The sequence below is a fragment of the Cynocephalus volans genome, chromosome 16 (assembly GCF_027409185.1).
Source record: "Cynocephalus volans isolate mCynVol1 chromosome 16, mCynVol1.pri, whole genome shotgun sequence".
NCBI lineage: Eukaryota > Metazoa > Chordata > Mammalia > Dermoptera > Cynocephalidae > Cynocephalus > Cynocephalus volans.
Window position 1 is genome coordinate 63529534 of NC_084475.1, and position 15337 is coordinate 63544870.

Below are 15337 nucleotides of genomic sequence, written 5' to 3' on the forward strand. Positions count from 1 at the left end.
CACAAAATACAAAGAATATATTTTGTTCTATTAAGCACAGTATAAAGGCGTATTGACAAAAACAATTTCAATCTTATCAACAGTTAGATAAATAAACATTTAAATAAATAAATAGATAGATACATTTGCACGGTCGTCTGTAAGTACCAGTCCCTGCAGGGTTGAACATGACGCTGCTGAACACCCTGAAGGCATCTGACAAACTTGAGGCACTTCATGTCATGATTGTAGCAGAAGTGACAGTCTTGGCGACCGGAGAGCTCAGGAAAGTGCGATAGTGTGTATTCGTCCATGAGAGTCGTTTCCACGTCGGACCAGGTCTCATTGCCTCCTCCCTAATCTTCCCCGCATGTTTATTGATGAAGAGAAGGATCTCACGATTTCTGCTCTCACGACCTCCCAGGCGCAAGGGCTGTGCCTCTTCTCTTTCAGGTAGAGACTGATTCTTTGGAAGTATTTCCTCACGGCCAGTGCGAAGTCCTCGTTCACCAGGGGAGTCTCTTCCACCCCCACCTCCGGCATCAGACAGGCTTCCAGGTCGTCCAGCTGCTGATAGAGTCCAGTGCAGAGTTTGTCCAAGAGGCTCTCATCCCAAGCAGCCGATGAGCCCTTTGTGCAGAAGAGGTTGAAGCTCTGCTGGGTCATCTCATGGAGGACAGAGATGGCTCGGGCCTTCTGCAGCTGGTGGCCATCCAAGTCTTCCTGGGGGAATCCGAAGTCATTTCTGTCCTTCAGGCAGGACAGAGGGGAGATTCTCCTCATTCGTCCCAGGAGTATCAAGGCCCTCTTGTTCCCCAGGCTGTGGGTCTGAGGCAGATCACAGCCCAGAGAGCAGGTCGCCTGGCAGCTGAGCACCAGCAGGGCCATCAGTAAAGAACTGGACAAGGCCATTGGAGACATTGCTGATGCTGCTGGCCTGGCTGAGATGGGCGACCCGGAGCCTTGGCCTCTAGGTTCTCCGAAGAGCTTGTTTGTGCATGTGTCTTAAACAGGGAACACACTAGTTTCCATTTTCTAAATGCCCCCCTTACTTTCTACTTCTGTTTTTGCTTTCCTTTATGCATGTTCTACATGGATTTAGAAGCATTTTTTCAATCTATTATAATAATAATAGTAATAATAATAATTATTATTATTAATTAATAATATATTAATTAATTAATAATATATTAATTAATTAATATATTAATAATTAATAATAATAATAAATATTATTATTATTATTATTACCTTCTCTTCCCCCACTACCAAAGCTTTTTTAGATGATTTTTTCTAATTGAACTCCCTATGAAATTTAAATAACACAGACATACTGTATATCGCTTTATATACTCCATGTATATCTCTAGTATACAGAAAAGAAGAAACAGTGTAAAATTTGCTCTTTTTATACAATGTGTGGTTAAAAATGACTAAAACATTAAGCTATAATTTAAATTTAAAGGGTACTGACATTTAACTTACATTTATAACAAAATTTGAAAAACAACTTTTAATGTAATTTACTCATATAAATTTTAATTGTTAAATTGCATAATCAAAAATTTATATAAATGAATGATAATAATACAAATTTAATAATATGCTTATGACTCAAAACTGCTGAAAATGTTGAAATAAATTATTCTCTTTCTTTTATTTTACTATACTTTACTTTTCATTTTGCTTCATATGAGAAGATAATTTGTGAACTTCCAGGTAAAGATTATTATCCAGACATGAATATTCTTGACATTTTTTTATTTTCAGCACTTGACATAAGTATCAATGTGCTGCATAACTTTAGTAGTATTAATAATAAAACATAAACTATCTGCATTTAATTCTGAAAGACCACAACACATTTAAAAGCACTGAGGACCAAATGTATGCAACATCCACAAGACAGCCAATGGCATTCCAAATGTGAGCAGGCTAAGGCCACATCTTGTGGTATGACTTTGAGACCCAGTAAACAAAAGAGAAAGTCCTCCAATCACAGTCAGTATTCACTATAAATTTGTAGCACTGATATTGCATACATTTCGTGTATCTTTCACAAACTCAATGTCAGTGCTGCCTATGTGATACATAAGAAAACTCAACGAGAAAAATGTATACTAAGGAAGAAGATATATACTATTTGTTGGATACTTTGAGTTTTGGAGGGTCACAAACTATTGTACTATCTAAGATTTGTTCACACCCAGGAACTAATCTTTGTGCTGTTGGAGGAATATCAGTCCCAATAAGAGCATGTTATTTAGGAAATATTAATTTGAGTCTCTTTTTTTTTTGTATTTTTGCACTAAAGTTCAAATTCCCCAAAGGTTTTCGGAAGTTCCAATCAAACTCAATTCTTATCATATAAAGGGAAAGAATCTTAATCCTAAATTCATATCTGGACAATAATGATTATTATCATGTGAAAAATTAGCTTTAACTCTCAGCTCTAATCCTGACCCGTGGTCTTTCTTTTTTTTTTTTTTTACCTGTAAGGAATTAGGTTGCCTCAGCCTTCTAGATTCCTACTCTAATGGTAGGTATGAGACCACTTTAGCAAATCAGCTATTTAGTAGCTGTAATTTTTACTGAAGCAGTTTCTCAGACTTTCTCTTTTTACTGGAAAGCATTCATAAATGATTAAGGGGTTTGGCTTCATCATGGTCATATTTGCTCATGTTATAATAAACAATGACTAATATTTCTACTCCACTCTTACTGACTGTCAATAATGCCTACTCAGTTTACTTCTAAAACCACTAGAATTCTAGTTCCTTTAAGGCACATATGGCTCTGGGGATTGTAATTGCAAGAGCGGCATATGTCAGCCTTTACCTAACACTATGTGAAACTATATTATTACTTCCTCTCTAGTTTGTCCTCTACTTTGTCATAATACAACATAACCAGCTGTTGCCACATGCAGAGCCACATATGGACACTGAAACTCTTCTTTATTCACACAGCTCAGAGCTATCAGATAATTTACCAAAGTACATTTTGAGAATATTAGCTTCTGTCCCCCGAACAATTAATTTCTGGTTTTCCTTTCCTGGTCAATCAGGGACAAAATCCCCAGAATGTGTGTGTGTAAACTGTGAGTAGTTGTGACATCCTTTTTCTATCACTCAGACACCTAGAATTCAAATCATTTGATAATCTTTAGATGACAGTAGTAGAAAATCAGTATGTCTTTGTAAGGGTAAAAATTACAGAAGGGATCAAATTTTTTAAATAAAATAAATTTTATTATTACTTATTTTTCATGTTTCAATTTAATTCTTTATATCATTGAACAATTAAAACATTCTAAGTTGTGAAATGTGCACAGGGGTTTCCATAATAGATAAGTCTTCTTTCCAGAAATGTATATTGCAAAAATTAACTACTTTTAGTAGTTTATCTAGTCAGCCCATTTTTATTGGATGTTCAGTTCATCCTTATCATCAAACCCTCAGAATACAGGGCAATAACGTCCAAGCTGTTTTTCTTGGTATGTCAAACACTGGGAAATGAGTGATTTTTTTGTTGTTGTTGTTTACTTGAGATTGTGTTGGGAATTTTTTGCATATTCCCTTTTCCTTATAGAACATTACTGCGAAAATTTGTTTTGCTACCCCTGGATTTCTTTTCTCTTCTTTTCATCTTCAGGTCACTTTTCATGAAGAAATGTGAATATGATAAAACAAATGGACTGTACCATGGTCACATCACCAGATATATTTCTTTCTCATTTTGCTTTTTCTAGAAAGATAACTGGTTCAATTTTGCTTCCCAATGCATGGGGACAATAAGAAAACAAATATATGTCTAAATGTGATAAATATATAAGAATGATCAAAAGGGAAATTAGAAAATATCTTGAGACAAATGAAAATAAAAACACAACATACCAAAACATATGATTCAGTAAAAACAGGACTAAGTGGGAAACTTACATCTGTAATAGCTTTCACTGAAAAGGAATAAGGATCTCAAATCAAAACCTGAACTTTACAACCTAAGGAACTAAAAAAAGAACAACGAATAAACCCATAGCTAACAAAAGGAAGGAAATAATGAAGATTAGAGCAGAGATAAATGAAAGCAAGAATAGAAAAACAATAGAAAATATCAATAGATCTAAGAGTTGATTTTCTGAAAGGATCAACAAAGTTGACAAACCCTTAATTAGATTTACTGAGAAATAAAGAGTGAAGACTCAAATAACAAAACTCAGAAATGAAGGAGAAGACGTTGCAACTGATGCCACAGAAGTAAAAGGAACATAAGCAATTACTATAAACAATTATGCCCCAAGAAATTGGATAAGCTAGGAGAAATGGATAAATTATTTTAAACACACAACATACCAAGACTGAATCAGGAAGAAATAAAAAATTTGACCAGATTTATAACCAGTAAGTAGATTGCATCACAATAAAATCCCATCAAAAAAACCAAAGCCCATGACTGGATGGCTTCACTGAAGAATTATACCAAACATTTGAAAAAATAACACCAATCATCCTCCAACTCTTCCAAAAAATTAAAAAGGAGGGAAAAGTTTCAAATTCATCTTATGAGGCTAGTATTTCACTGATGTCAATATCAGACAAAGACACTACAAGAAATCTACAGACCTATATCTCTGATAAATATTGATGCAAAAATCCTCAAAAAAATGCTTGCAAACCAAATGAAACAGCATATTAAAAGGATTTTACACAATGGTTAGTTGGAATTTATTCTTGAAATGCAAGGATGATTCAACATATGAAAATCAATCAGTGTAATATACCACATTAATGATATAAAGGGAAGAAAACACACGATCACCTAGGTTAATGCAGAAAAAGCATTCCAAAAAAATTCAATATCCTTTCATGACAAAAACATTCAAGACAGTTGGAACAGAAGGAAATTACCTCAACATAATAAAGACCATATAAGAAAAGCTTACAGCAAATATTATGCTCGATGGTAAAACTGAAAGCTTTTTCTCTAAGATCAGAAACAAGACAAGAATTCCACTTTCACCACCGGTATACAATATAATACCTGAAGTCCTACGTGGAACAATTAGCAAGAAAGAGAAATAAAAGATATCCATATTATAAAGAAACAAAATTATCTGTGTTTGCAGATGACATAATCTCTTATGTAGAAAATCCTAAGTTTACACAATACACACGCAAACACACACACACACACCTGTTAGAACTAATAAATGAAATCAGAAAAGTCATAGGATACAACATTAACATGCAAAAATCAGTGGCATTTCTATACCCTAAAAATTAACAATGTGAAAATAAATTAAGAAAATAAAACCATTTATTATATCATCAAAGCAAATAAAATACTCAAAAATGAACTTAACCAAGGAGGAAAACGGGTCATACACTGAAAAGTACCAAATATTGCTGAAGAAATTAAGGAATATACAAATAAAGAAAAACACAGCCTATGTTCATGGATTGAAAGACCTAATATTGTGAAGATGTTTATACTACCCAAAGCAATCTACACATACAAGGCAAGCCCTATCAAAGTCACAAAGGCATTTTTTGCAGAAATATAAAAAGTAATCCTAAAATTCATATGGAATTCTAAAGGACCAGAATAGCCAAATCAATCCTGAGGGGAAAAAAAAAGCAAAGCTGGAGGCCTTACACTTCCTATGTCATAAACTATTACAAAGCTACAATAATCAAAACAGTATGGCATAAGTACAAACTCAGACATATATACCAATGGAATAACATAGAGGGCTCAGAAATAAACCCTCATGTATATGGTCAATGAACTATGACAAAAGTGCCAAGGCTACACAATGGTTAAAGATAGACTCTTCAACGAATGGTTATAGGCTAACTATATATTCATATACAAAAGAAAAAGGTGTGACCCTTATGTTACATAACATACTAAATTTAACTCATAATAGATTAAAGACATAAACATAGGACTTGAAACTATATAAACCCTTGACAAAAACCTATAGGGAAAGCCTCATGAAAATGGCTTTGGTAATGAGTTCTTGGATGGGACACCAAAAGCACTGGACACTAAAAAATAGATAAACTGGACGATATTAAACATTAAACGAATAAATTGGACAAATTAAACATTTCTGTTCATTGAAGGACAAACTCAAAAGAGTGAAAAAGGAATGTTTAAGGTAGAAGAAAATGTTTACAAATCATATATCTCATAAAAGAGTAATCTTTGGAATATATAAGGAACTCCTACAGCTCAACCGCAGAAAACACATAACTCTAGGGCCAGGCCCAAGGCTCACTTGGGAGAGTGCAGCGCTGGTAGTGCCAAGGCCATGGATTCAGATCCTATATAGGGATGGCCAGTGCACTCACTGGCTGAGTGTGGTGAGCACAACACTGTGCCGCGGGTTGCGATCCCCTTACCAGTAAAAAAACAAAACAACAAGAACAAGAACAACAAAAAAACACATAATTCTATTAAAAATTGAACAAAGGATTTGAACAGCTGTTTCTTCAAAGAAGACGTACAAAAGGCCAACAAGTATATTGCTATGGTCTAAATATTTGTACCCCCATCCCGCCCCCAGCAAATTGATGGTGTTGAATACTAACCTTTGAGGTAATGATACCAGGAGAGGGGATCTTTAGAGGAGTGGTTAATGAGACTACGCCCTTATGAATGGGATTAGTGCCCTTATAAAAGACACCCCAAAGAGCATCCCTTCCACAACATAAGGATGCAACAAGAAAGCACCATCTTTTGAATCAGGAAATGGGCCCTCGCCAGACATCAAATCTGCTGAGGCCTTGATCTTGGACTTTTCAGTTTCCAGAACCATGAGAAATAAATTTATTTTTTTGTATAAACTACCTATTTAATAGTATTTATTATAGCAGCCTGAAATGCAAAATCAACTCACAAAGAGATATCACCACATATCCATCAGGAAGGCCCCTATCAAAAAGAATAAAACAACATGTGCTGATGAGGATGTGGAGAAATTGGAACCAACGTTTATTGTCAGTGGGAATGTAAAATGATGCAGCCACAAGGAGAAACAATATAATTTTCCTCAAAAAATTAAAAATAGAATTCTCATAAAATACAGCAAATCCCTTCTGGGTATATATCCAAAAATTTTTTTTAAAGACAGGTTTGAATATATATATATATATATATATATATATATATATTTGTATACTCATGTTCGTAACAGCATTATTCACGTTAGCCAAAAGGTGGAAGCAACCTAAGTATCCATTGATGGACAGATAAATACATGAACAAAATGGGGTATACACATACAATGGAATATTATTCAGACTTATATGTATTTCATTAAAAATACCATAGTATATTATTCAGCTTTACGCAATGCAATATAAATCGGCCTTATTATATTTTTCAGCAAAATGTGGTGTATGAATGTATATATATATATATATAATGGAATGTAATTCAGTCTTATTCTGACATATGCTCCCACATGGATGAATCTTGAGGACATTATGCTAAGTAAAGTAAGCCAGTTGCAAAAAGACAAATACTGTATGATTCCACTTATATGAGATATCTAGAATTCATAGAAATAGAACGTGGTTTCTAGGGGCTGGGGTTAGGGAGAAAGAAATGGGTATTGGTTTAATGGGTGTATAGCTTCAGTTTTGCAAGATGGAATATTTCTGGAGGTTAGTTGTACAACAGTGTGAAAATGCTTAACACTACTGAACTGTATACTTCGAAATGTTTAAGAACCTAAATTTTATCCTAGGTTTATCTAATCATAATTTAAAATATGTGTAAGAGGAGCAACATTATCTCACTGGAAAAAAATGACAAAAAAAAGCTCACGTACTTTCAGCCCCACCTAGATGAAGATTACGATAAAAAGCAGAGCAGAATTGGGTATTTCTATTTATCCCTTCTACACATTACGTTGTAGAAGCACATCACTAATACCAGACTATGATGAAATCTCTGGCTTCATGGTTCGCTATATGGTATAATTAGCCGTTTTGGAATCTACAAATGTATATGATATCATAAAGCCAATGCTATTCACCTTAGATCAGTTCTCAAGTTAATCAGGAAATAATACAAGCAATAATATTAAAATATAGAAAGGAATTCTTGGCCTTAGCCGGCTCAACTAGAATAATGAAATGAGTTTTAAAGCATCAAAAATAAAATGAGTGTAGCAATGAGTAAAAGTTAGTAATCACAGTAATAAAGGAAATAATCTCAAAAGTATTAATTATATTAATTGATACTCAAAAGTATTAGTTATATCTATAATAAAGACATCTATATTAGTGAGTAAGGAAATTTTCAATAAAACTTTCTAGAAAAATTACTGCCACTCTAACAAAAACAAATTGAGATTTTTACATAATAGATAAAAACTTCCTGATGGAAACAGAATTGAACTCAAAAACCAATTTACACAAAAAGAAACTGGATATGTGTAAAATCAAAAGAGGAAAAGTGATTTAAGGAGAGACATGGTTCTATGTCCTGGACAGGGCTTGGAGAAAAATCCAAGGTTTTTGTACCCAGGTGAAATTAAAACAAGTATTCATCAAAGGATTAAGGCTATAATTTACAGGACATGTTTATGCCAATGGTTAAAAATTATAAAATTATAAATAAATAACATAAATTACCAATGTAAACACTAGAGTGAATGAAATAACAGATAAATAATCCATAAAATACTAGGAATAAATCAACACTTTTCAATAACAACTCTTAAAGTAAAAAGCTTAAATTCCCCAATGAAAAGACACAGAGTGGCTGACTGGACTAAAAAGGAAGACCCAACTATATGCTGTCTTTGAGAGACCCACCTCACCCATAAAGACTCACATAGACTAAAAGTGAAAGTATGGAAAAAGATTTACCGTGGAAACAGAAAAGAAAAATGAGCTGGAGTAGCTATTCTTATATCTGATAAAAAAGACTTCAAACTAAAAACCATACAAAGAGACAATGAGGGACACTATGTAATGATAAACGGATTGATCCATCAAGAAGACATAAGAATCATAAATATATACACACCCAATGTTGGAGAAGACAGATTTATAAAAGAAACTCGATGAGACCTAAAGAAGGAAATAGACACTAGTACCATAATAGCAGGGGACCTGAACACCCCACTGTCAATATTGGACAGATCATCTAGGCAAAGTATCAGCAGAGAAACACAAGATCTAAACAATACTCTAGACCAATTGGAATTGGCAGATATCTACGGAACATTCCATCCAACAACCTCAGAGTATTCATTCTTCTCATGAGCCCATGGATCATTCTCCGGGATAGATCACATATTAGGTCACAAATCAAGTCTCAACAAATTCAAAAAAATTGGAATTATTCAATGTATTTTTTCAGAACACAATGGATTAAAATTAGAAATCAATAACTAATGAAATTCTGGAAACTATGCAAACACATGGAAATTAAACAGCATTCTACTTAATGACATATGGGTCGAAGAAGAAATCAAGCAGGAAATCAAAAAATTTATTGAAACTAATGAAAGTAATGATACATCATACCAAAACCTGTAAGATACTGCAAAAGCAGTACTAAGGGGGAAATTTATCACATTAAATGCTTACTGCAGAAGAATGGAAAGATGGCAAGTGAACAACCTAACACTTCACCTTAAAGAACTAGAAAAACAAGAACAATCCAAACCTAAAGTTAGCAGACGGAAAGACATCATTAAGATCAGAGCAGAACTTAAAGAAACTGAAACCCAAAAAACAATACAAAAGATCAATGAATCAAAAAGTTGGTTTTTTGAAAAGGTAAATAAAATTGACAAACCATTAGCATGGCTAACTTAAAAAAGAAGAGAGAAGATTCAAATATCAAAAATTAGAAATGATAATGGCAATATTACAACTGATTCATCTGAAATACAAGGAATCATTTAAGACTACTATAAACAACTATATGCCAACAAATGTGAAAATCTGGAGGAAATGGATAAATTTCTGGACATGCACAAGCTCCCAAAACTGTGCAAAGAAGACATAGGAAATCTGAATAGAGCAGTAACAATAAAGGAGATTGAAGCTGTTATCAGAAGGCTCCCAACAAAGTAAAGCCCAAAACCAGATGGATTCACAGCAGAATTTTACCAAACATTCAAATTCTTTACAAATACCAATTCTTTACAAACTATTCCAAAAGATGGAAACAGACACAAATCTCTCAAACTCATTCTGTGAAGCAAACATCATCTTTTTACCAAAATCAGATAAAGATACAACTAAAAAAGAAAACTACAGGCTGATATCCTTGATGAATATAGATGCAAAAATCCTCACTAAAATACTAGCAAACAGAATACAGCAACACATCCATAAAACTATTCACCACGATCAAGTGGGATTCATCCTAGGGATGCAAGGTTGGTTCAACATATGCAAATCAATAAATGTGATACATCATATTAATAAAATCAAACACAAGGACCATATGGTCATCTCTATAGATGCTGAAAAGCATTTGATAAAATTCAACATTCATTCAAGACAAAGACCCTCTATAAGTGAGGTATAGAAGGAAACTATCTCAAAATTATTAAAGCCATATGTGATAAACCCACTGCCAATATCATCCTGAATGTGGAAAAGCTGAAAGCTTTTCCTTTAAGAACAGGAACTAGACAAGGATGCCCACTCTCACCACTCCTGTGCAACATAGTGTTGGAAGTACTAGCCAGAGCAATCAGAGAAGAGAAAGAAATAAAGCGCATCCAGATTGGAAAAGATGAAGTCAAACTGTCCCTGTTTGCAGATGACATGATCCTATATATCAAACAGCCTAAAACCTCTACAAAAAAACTCTTGGAATTGATAAATGATTTCAGTACAGTAGCAGGATACAAAATCAACACACAAATATCAGTAGCATTTCAATACTATACCACTGAACATGCAGAAAAAGAAATCAAGGAAGTAAGCCCATTTAAAGAAGCCACCAAAAGAATAAAATATTTAGGAATAAAGCTGACCAAGGAAGTGAACAATCTCTATGAAGAGGTCTACAAACCAGTGTTGAGAGAAATTAAAGAAGACTCAAGGAGATGGAAAGATATCCCATACTCTTGGATTCAAATAATTAACATCGTGAAAATGTCAATATTACCCAAAGTGATCTACAGATTCAATGCAATCCCCATCAAAATTCCAAAGACATTTTTCTCAGAAATGGAAAGAACTATCCAGAAATTTATATGAAATAACAAAAGACCATGCATAGCCAAAGCAATGCTGAGCAAAAAAAATAAAGCTGGAGGCATAACATTACCTGACTTTAAACCATACTACAAAGCTGTAATAACCAAAATAGTATGGGACTAGCATAAAAACAGACACACTGATCAATGGAGTAGAATAAAGAATCCAGAAATCAACCCACACATCTATAGCCATCTGAGGTTTGACAAAGGCACCAAGCCTATACATTGGGGAAGAGACTGGCTCTTCAGCAAATGGGGCTGAGATAACTGGATATCGATATGCAGGAGAATGAAACTCGACCCATTCCTTTCACCATATACTAAGGTCAACTCAAAATGGATAAAAGAATCAATTACACACCCTGAAACAATAAGACTTCTTAAAGAAAACATAGGAGAAATACTTCAGGAAGTAGGACTGGACACAGACTTCATGAATATGACCCCAAAAGCATGGGCAACCAAAGGAAAAAAAAAATGAATGGGATTATATCAAACTAAAAAGCTTCTGCACAGCAAAAGAAACAATTAACAGAGTTAAAAGACAACCAACAGAGTGGGAGAAAATATTTGCAAAATATACAACTGACAAAGGATTAATATCCAGAATATACAAGGAACTCAAACAACTTTACAAGAGAAAAACAAGCAACCCAATTAAAAAATGGGCAAAAGAGCTAAATAGGCATTTCTCTAAGAAAGAAATACGAATGGCCAACCGACATATGAAAAAATGCTCAACATCACTCAGCATTCGGGAAGTACAAATCAAAACTACACTGAGATACCATCTCACCCCAGTTAGGATGGCTAATATCCAAAAGACTCTGAACGATAAATGCTGGGGTGTTTTGGAGGAAAAGGCACTGTCATACATTGTTGGTGGGACTGCAAAATGGTGCAGCCTCTATGAAAAATGGTATGGAGGTTCCTCAAACAATTGCAGATAGATCTACCATATGACCCAGCTATCCCACTGCTGGAAATCATCAAATCAAAGGTATATCTGTTCCCCAATGATCATCGCAGCACTCTTTACAATAGCTAAGAGTTGGAACCAGCCCAAACGGCCTTCATCAGATGAGTGGATATGGAAAATGTGGTATATCTACACAATGGAATACTACTCAGCTATAAAAAAGAATGAAATACTGCCATTTGCAAAGACATGGATGGACCTAGAGAGAATTATATTAAGTGAAAGAAGTCAGACACAGAAAGAGAAGTATCACATGTTCTCACTTATTTGTGGGAGCTAAAAATAAATAAATAAATAAACAAATATACTGGGTGGGGGTGGGGGTGGGAAGAAGACATAATTACAATTCCTTGAAATTGATATGACAAACATACGGAAAGGACATTGTTGGGAAGGAGGGGGGAGTGGGAGGTGGGAGGGAGGTTTTGGTAATTGGCCACAATAATCAACAACATTGTAAATTGACAAAATAAAATAAAATAAAAATATTTTTAAAAAAGAAATAACAGGTAAAATAAAATGAAACTTGATTGTAAAATTAGATTGAAAAAAGAACTGAAACTAGCAAGCAAATGTGTTACTATTTAAATTTACTACAAAGTGATATTAATTAGAACAATAATAAATTAGTACTTAGCTAAATAAATTAGCAATGTTTTGAATTAAATAGGTATGTAAGTAATAGTTTAAATCATATAAATCAAGTATTAAAAGTTTTCAGTATAGCATGGTAAACATAATTAATAATAATGCATTGCACACGTGAAATTTGCTAAGGGGCAGATCTTAAGTGTTCCACTCCCCCCAAACACACACACGAAAAGATAACCATGTCAGGTCATGACTGTGTTAATCAGCTTAATTGTGGGAATCATTACACAGGTTATATTTATACCAAAACACCATGTTGCAGACCTTAAATACATACAGTTTTTACTTGTTAACTATATATCAATAAAAATATGTTCAAAAGTTTTGTTCCAATTCATTCATTTCTCGAAATGATTTTCAGAAAGCCTTTAAAACATATGCATGGAGATGATAACCGAAGTTCTACTCTAGCTATCACCTTATTTTCCAACTCCACCTCACATAGAAGCTAACAAAAATGATTTTATAATCACACGGTGCACCCAATTTCCCTTATTGGGTTTCTTCTTTAACCTACTCACATTTGGCTTCTGTCCCATTAATTTTACTAAACCAGATCCCCCTCGGTCACCAATGGTGCCTGTTGTCAGGTCCACTGGGACAGTTCAGTCCTCATCTTCCCTGAAATCACCACTGTCTTCCCCTCATTTGTCTCTGCCCCACTTTTTCCTATTTCTCCTTCTAACTGCACTGGCTGCTCCACCTCAGTGCCCTTGGGAGATTCTCCTATGATCTACCTTTGAGGATCTGCAGGAAGTTTAGGTCTTAGTCTCATTGTCCCATCTATTTATCAGTGACCACATCTATTCCCATGCCCTCATTATCAAACATACAGTAAAGAGTCCCAAATTAACACCTTCACCCATGACATTTGTTTTCATTCTTGACCCAAATTCCAAACTGCCAATACTTCTGGAATTACCTGTCTCCCAGGCAACGGAGGAAGGACAAAGTAGGAAGGACAAGTAATATCTTTTTGCCTAAAGCTTCTGGAGTGGGAACATCATTTACCATTACTGCTCTTTGTAGCATTAAATATAATTCAAGTAAAATAGGAATTAGTATTGTTTTTACGTCTCCTTCCATCTAAGACTGAGAGTTTCAACACAGCAGGAACTGTCTGCTTTATTCAATGGTATTTCTTGAAGGAAATTCCACAATCTGCCACATACTCAATTTACACATACAATGTGCATTGAATGAAAGAGTAAATACATTTTTTAACCTTTCTTCAATTTGCTTTACAAAATGAGGGTGTGGATTATGTTTTCAGAATAAACAAGTTTCTTTAATAAAAATTTAATAAAGTGATGAGCAAATTTAATAACATGGAAAGTGAACATGTCATAAATTTTAATACAATATAGAGATGAACATGTTACCACATGTAAAATGTCAAATATTATAAATACCAAAGATACAAAAGAATAAAGATAAATAAATAAATAGATAAATAAATAACATCAGGACAGTAATTTTTTAGGAAATGAAGCCTAGAGATGAATATTTTTAACATACACTTGTTTAATACTATTAACAAGATATTTCCTGAATTAATCCAATAATTTAGTCACTAAAGAGGATATAGCCTTTTGAAATGAGCAAAGACACATGTGCAAGTGTGATAATGGCAGATCAGACAGTGAGAATCCTCTCAAGATGACTGCAGGTCTTGAGCATTTCTTCTTAACCTTTCTTGCAAGTTTGTTGATGAAGAGAAGGATCTCGTGATTTCCACTCTGACAACCTCCCAGGCACAGTCACTGTATTTCTTCTCTTCTAGGTAGACACGGATTTTCTGGAAGTACCTCTTCAAGGCCAGTATTGGACCCTCAGTTACACGAGCAGATTCTTCTTCTCCCATCGCTTGCACCCGGCAGGTCTCCAGGTCTTCCAGCTGCCTATGAAGTCCAGCACGGAGCTCGTCCAGGAGGGTCGGGTTCCAGGCAGCAGAGGAGCGCTCTGTGTGGAAGAGGCTGAAGATCTGCTGCAGCATCTCGTGGAGCACAGACATGGCCTGGGCCTTCTGGAACTGGCTGCCATCCACCACCTCCTCAGGGAATCTGAAGTCAATTCTGTCCTTCAGACACGAGAAAGGGGAGATTCTCCTCATTTGGGCCAGAAGCACAAAGGTCTTCCTGCTAAGCAGGACAGAGTTCTGAGGCAGGTCACAGCCCAGAGATCCAGCAGGGCCATAGCTGCCCACCAGCAAGGCCGTCAGTAGAGGGAGCAGGAGGGCCATGGGAGGCTGAGGATGCTGCTGGCCTGGCTGAGCTGAGGCTGGGGGGACCGTGGACGGACTGTAAGTCCTCTGAAGACATTCTCTCTATGCACGGCTTTTAAATAGGGAACACAAGAGTTTTCATTTTCTGAACATTTCTCTCCACTTTTACTTCCCTTTTTTGTTTTCACTTGTGTATTCTCTCTATCACCTAAGAACGTGTCATTAACCCAAACTCTTATAGCAGTAGAATGTTGTC

General features: G+C 35.0%; 2 protein-coding genes across 2 annotated transcripts; both read right to left on the reverse strand.

Moving 5' to 3' along the window:
• Nucleotides 1–321: 321 nt before the first annotated feature.
• On the reverse strand, nucleotides 322–891 carry LOC134364980 (interferon alpha-3-like). The gene has a single exon (XM_063081200.1). It carries the CDS (start codon nucleotides 889–891, stop codon nucleotides 322–324), a length of 570 nt encoding a protein of 189 aa, XP_062937270.1.
• Nucleotides 892–14511: 13620 nt separating this feature from the next.
• LOC134364949 (interferon omega-1-like) lies at nucleotides 14512–15099 on the reverse strand. The gene has a single exon (XM_063081163.1). It carries the CDS (start codon nucleotides 15097–15099, stop codon nucleotides 14512–14514), a length of 588 nt encoding a protein of 195 aa, XP_062937233.1.
• Between the last annotated feature and the right edge of the window lie 238 nt (nucleotides 15100–15337).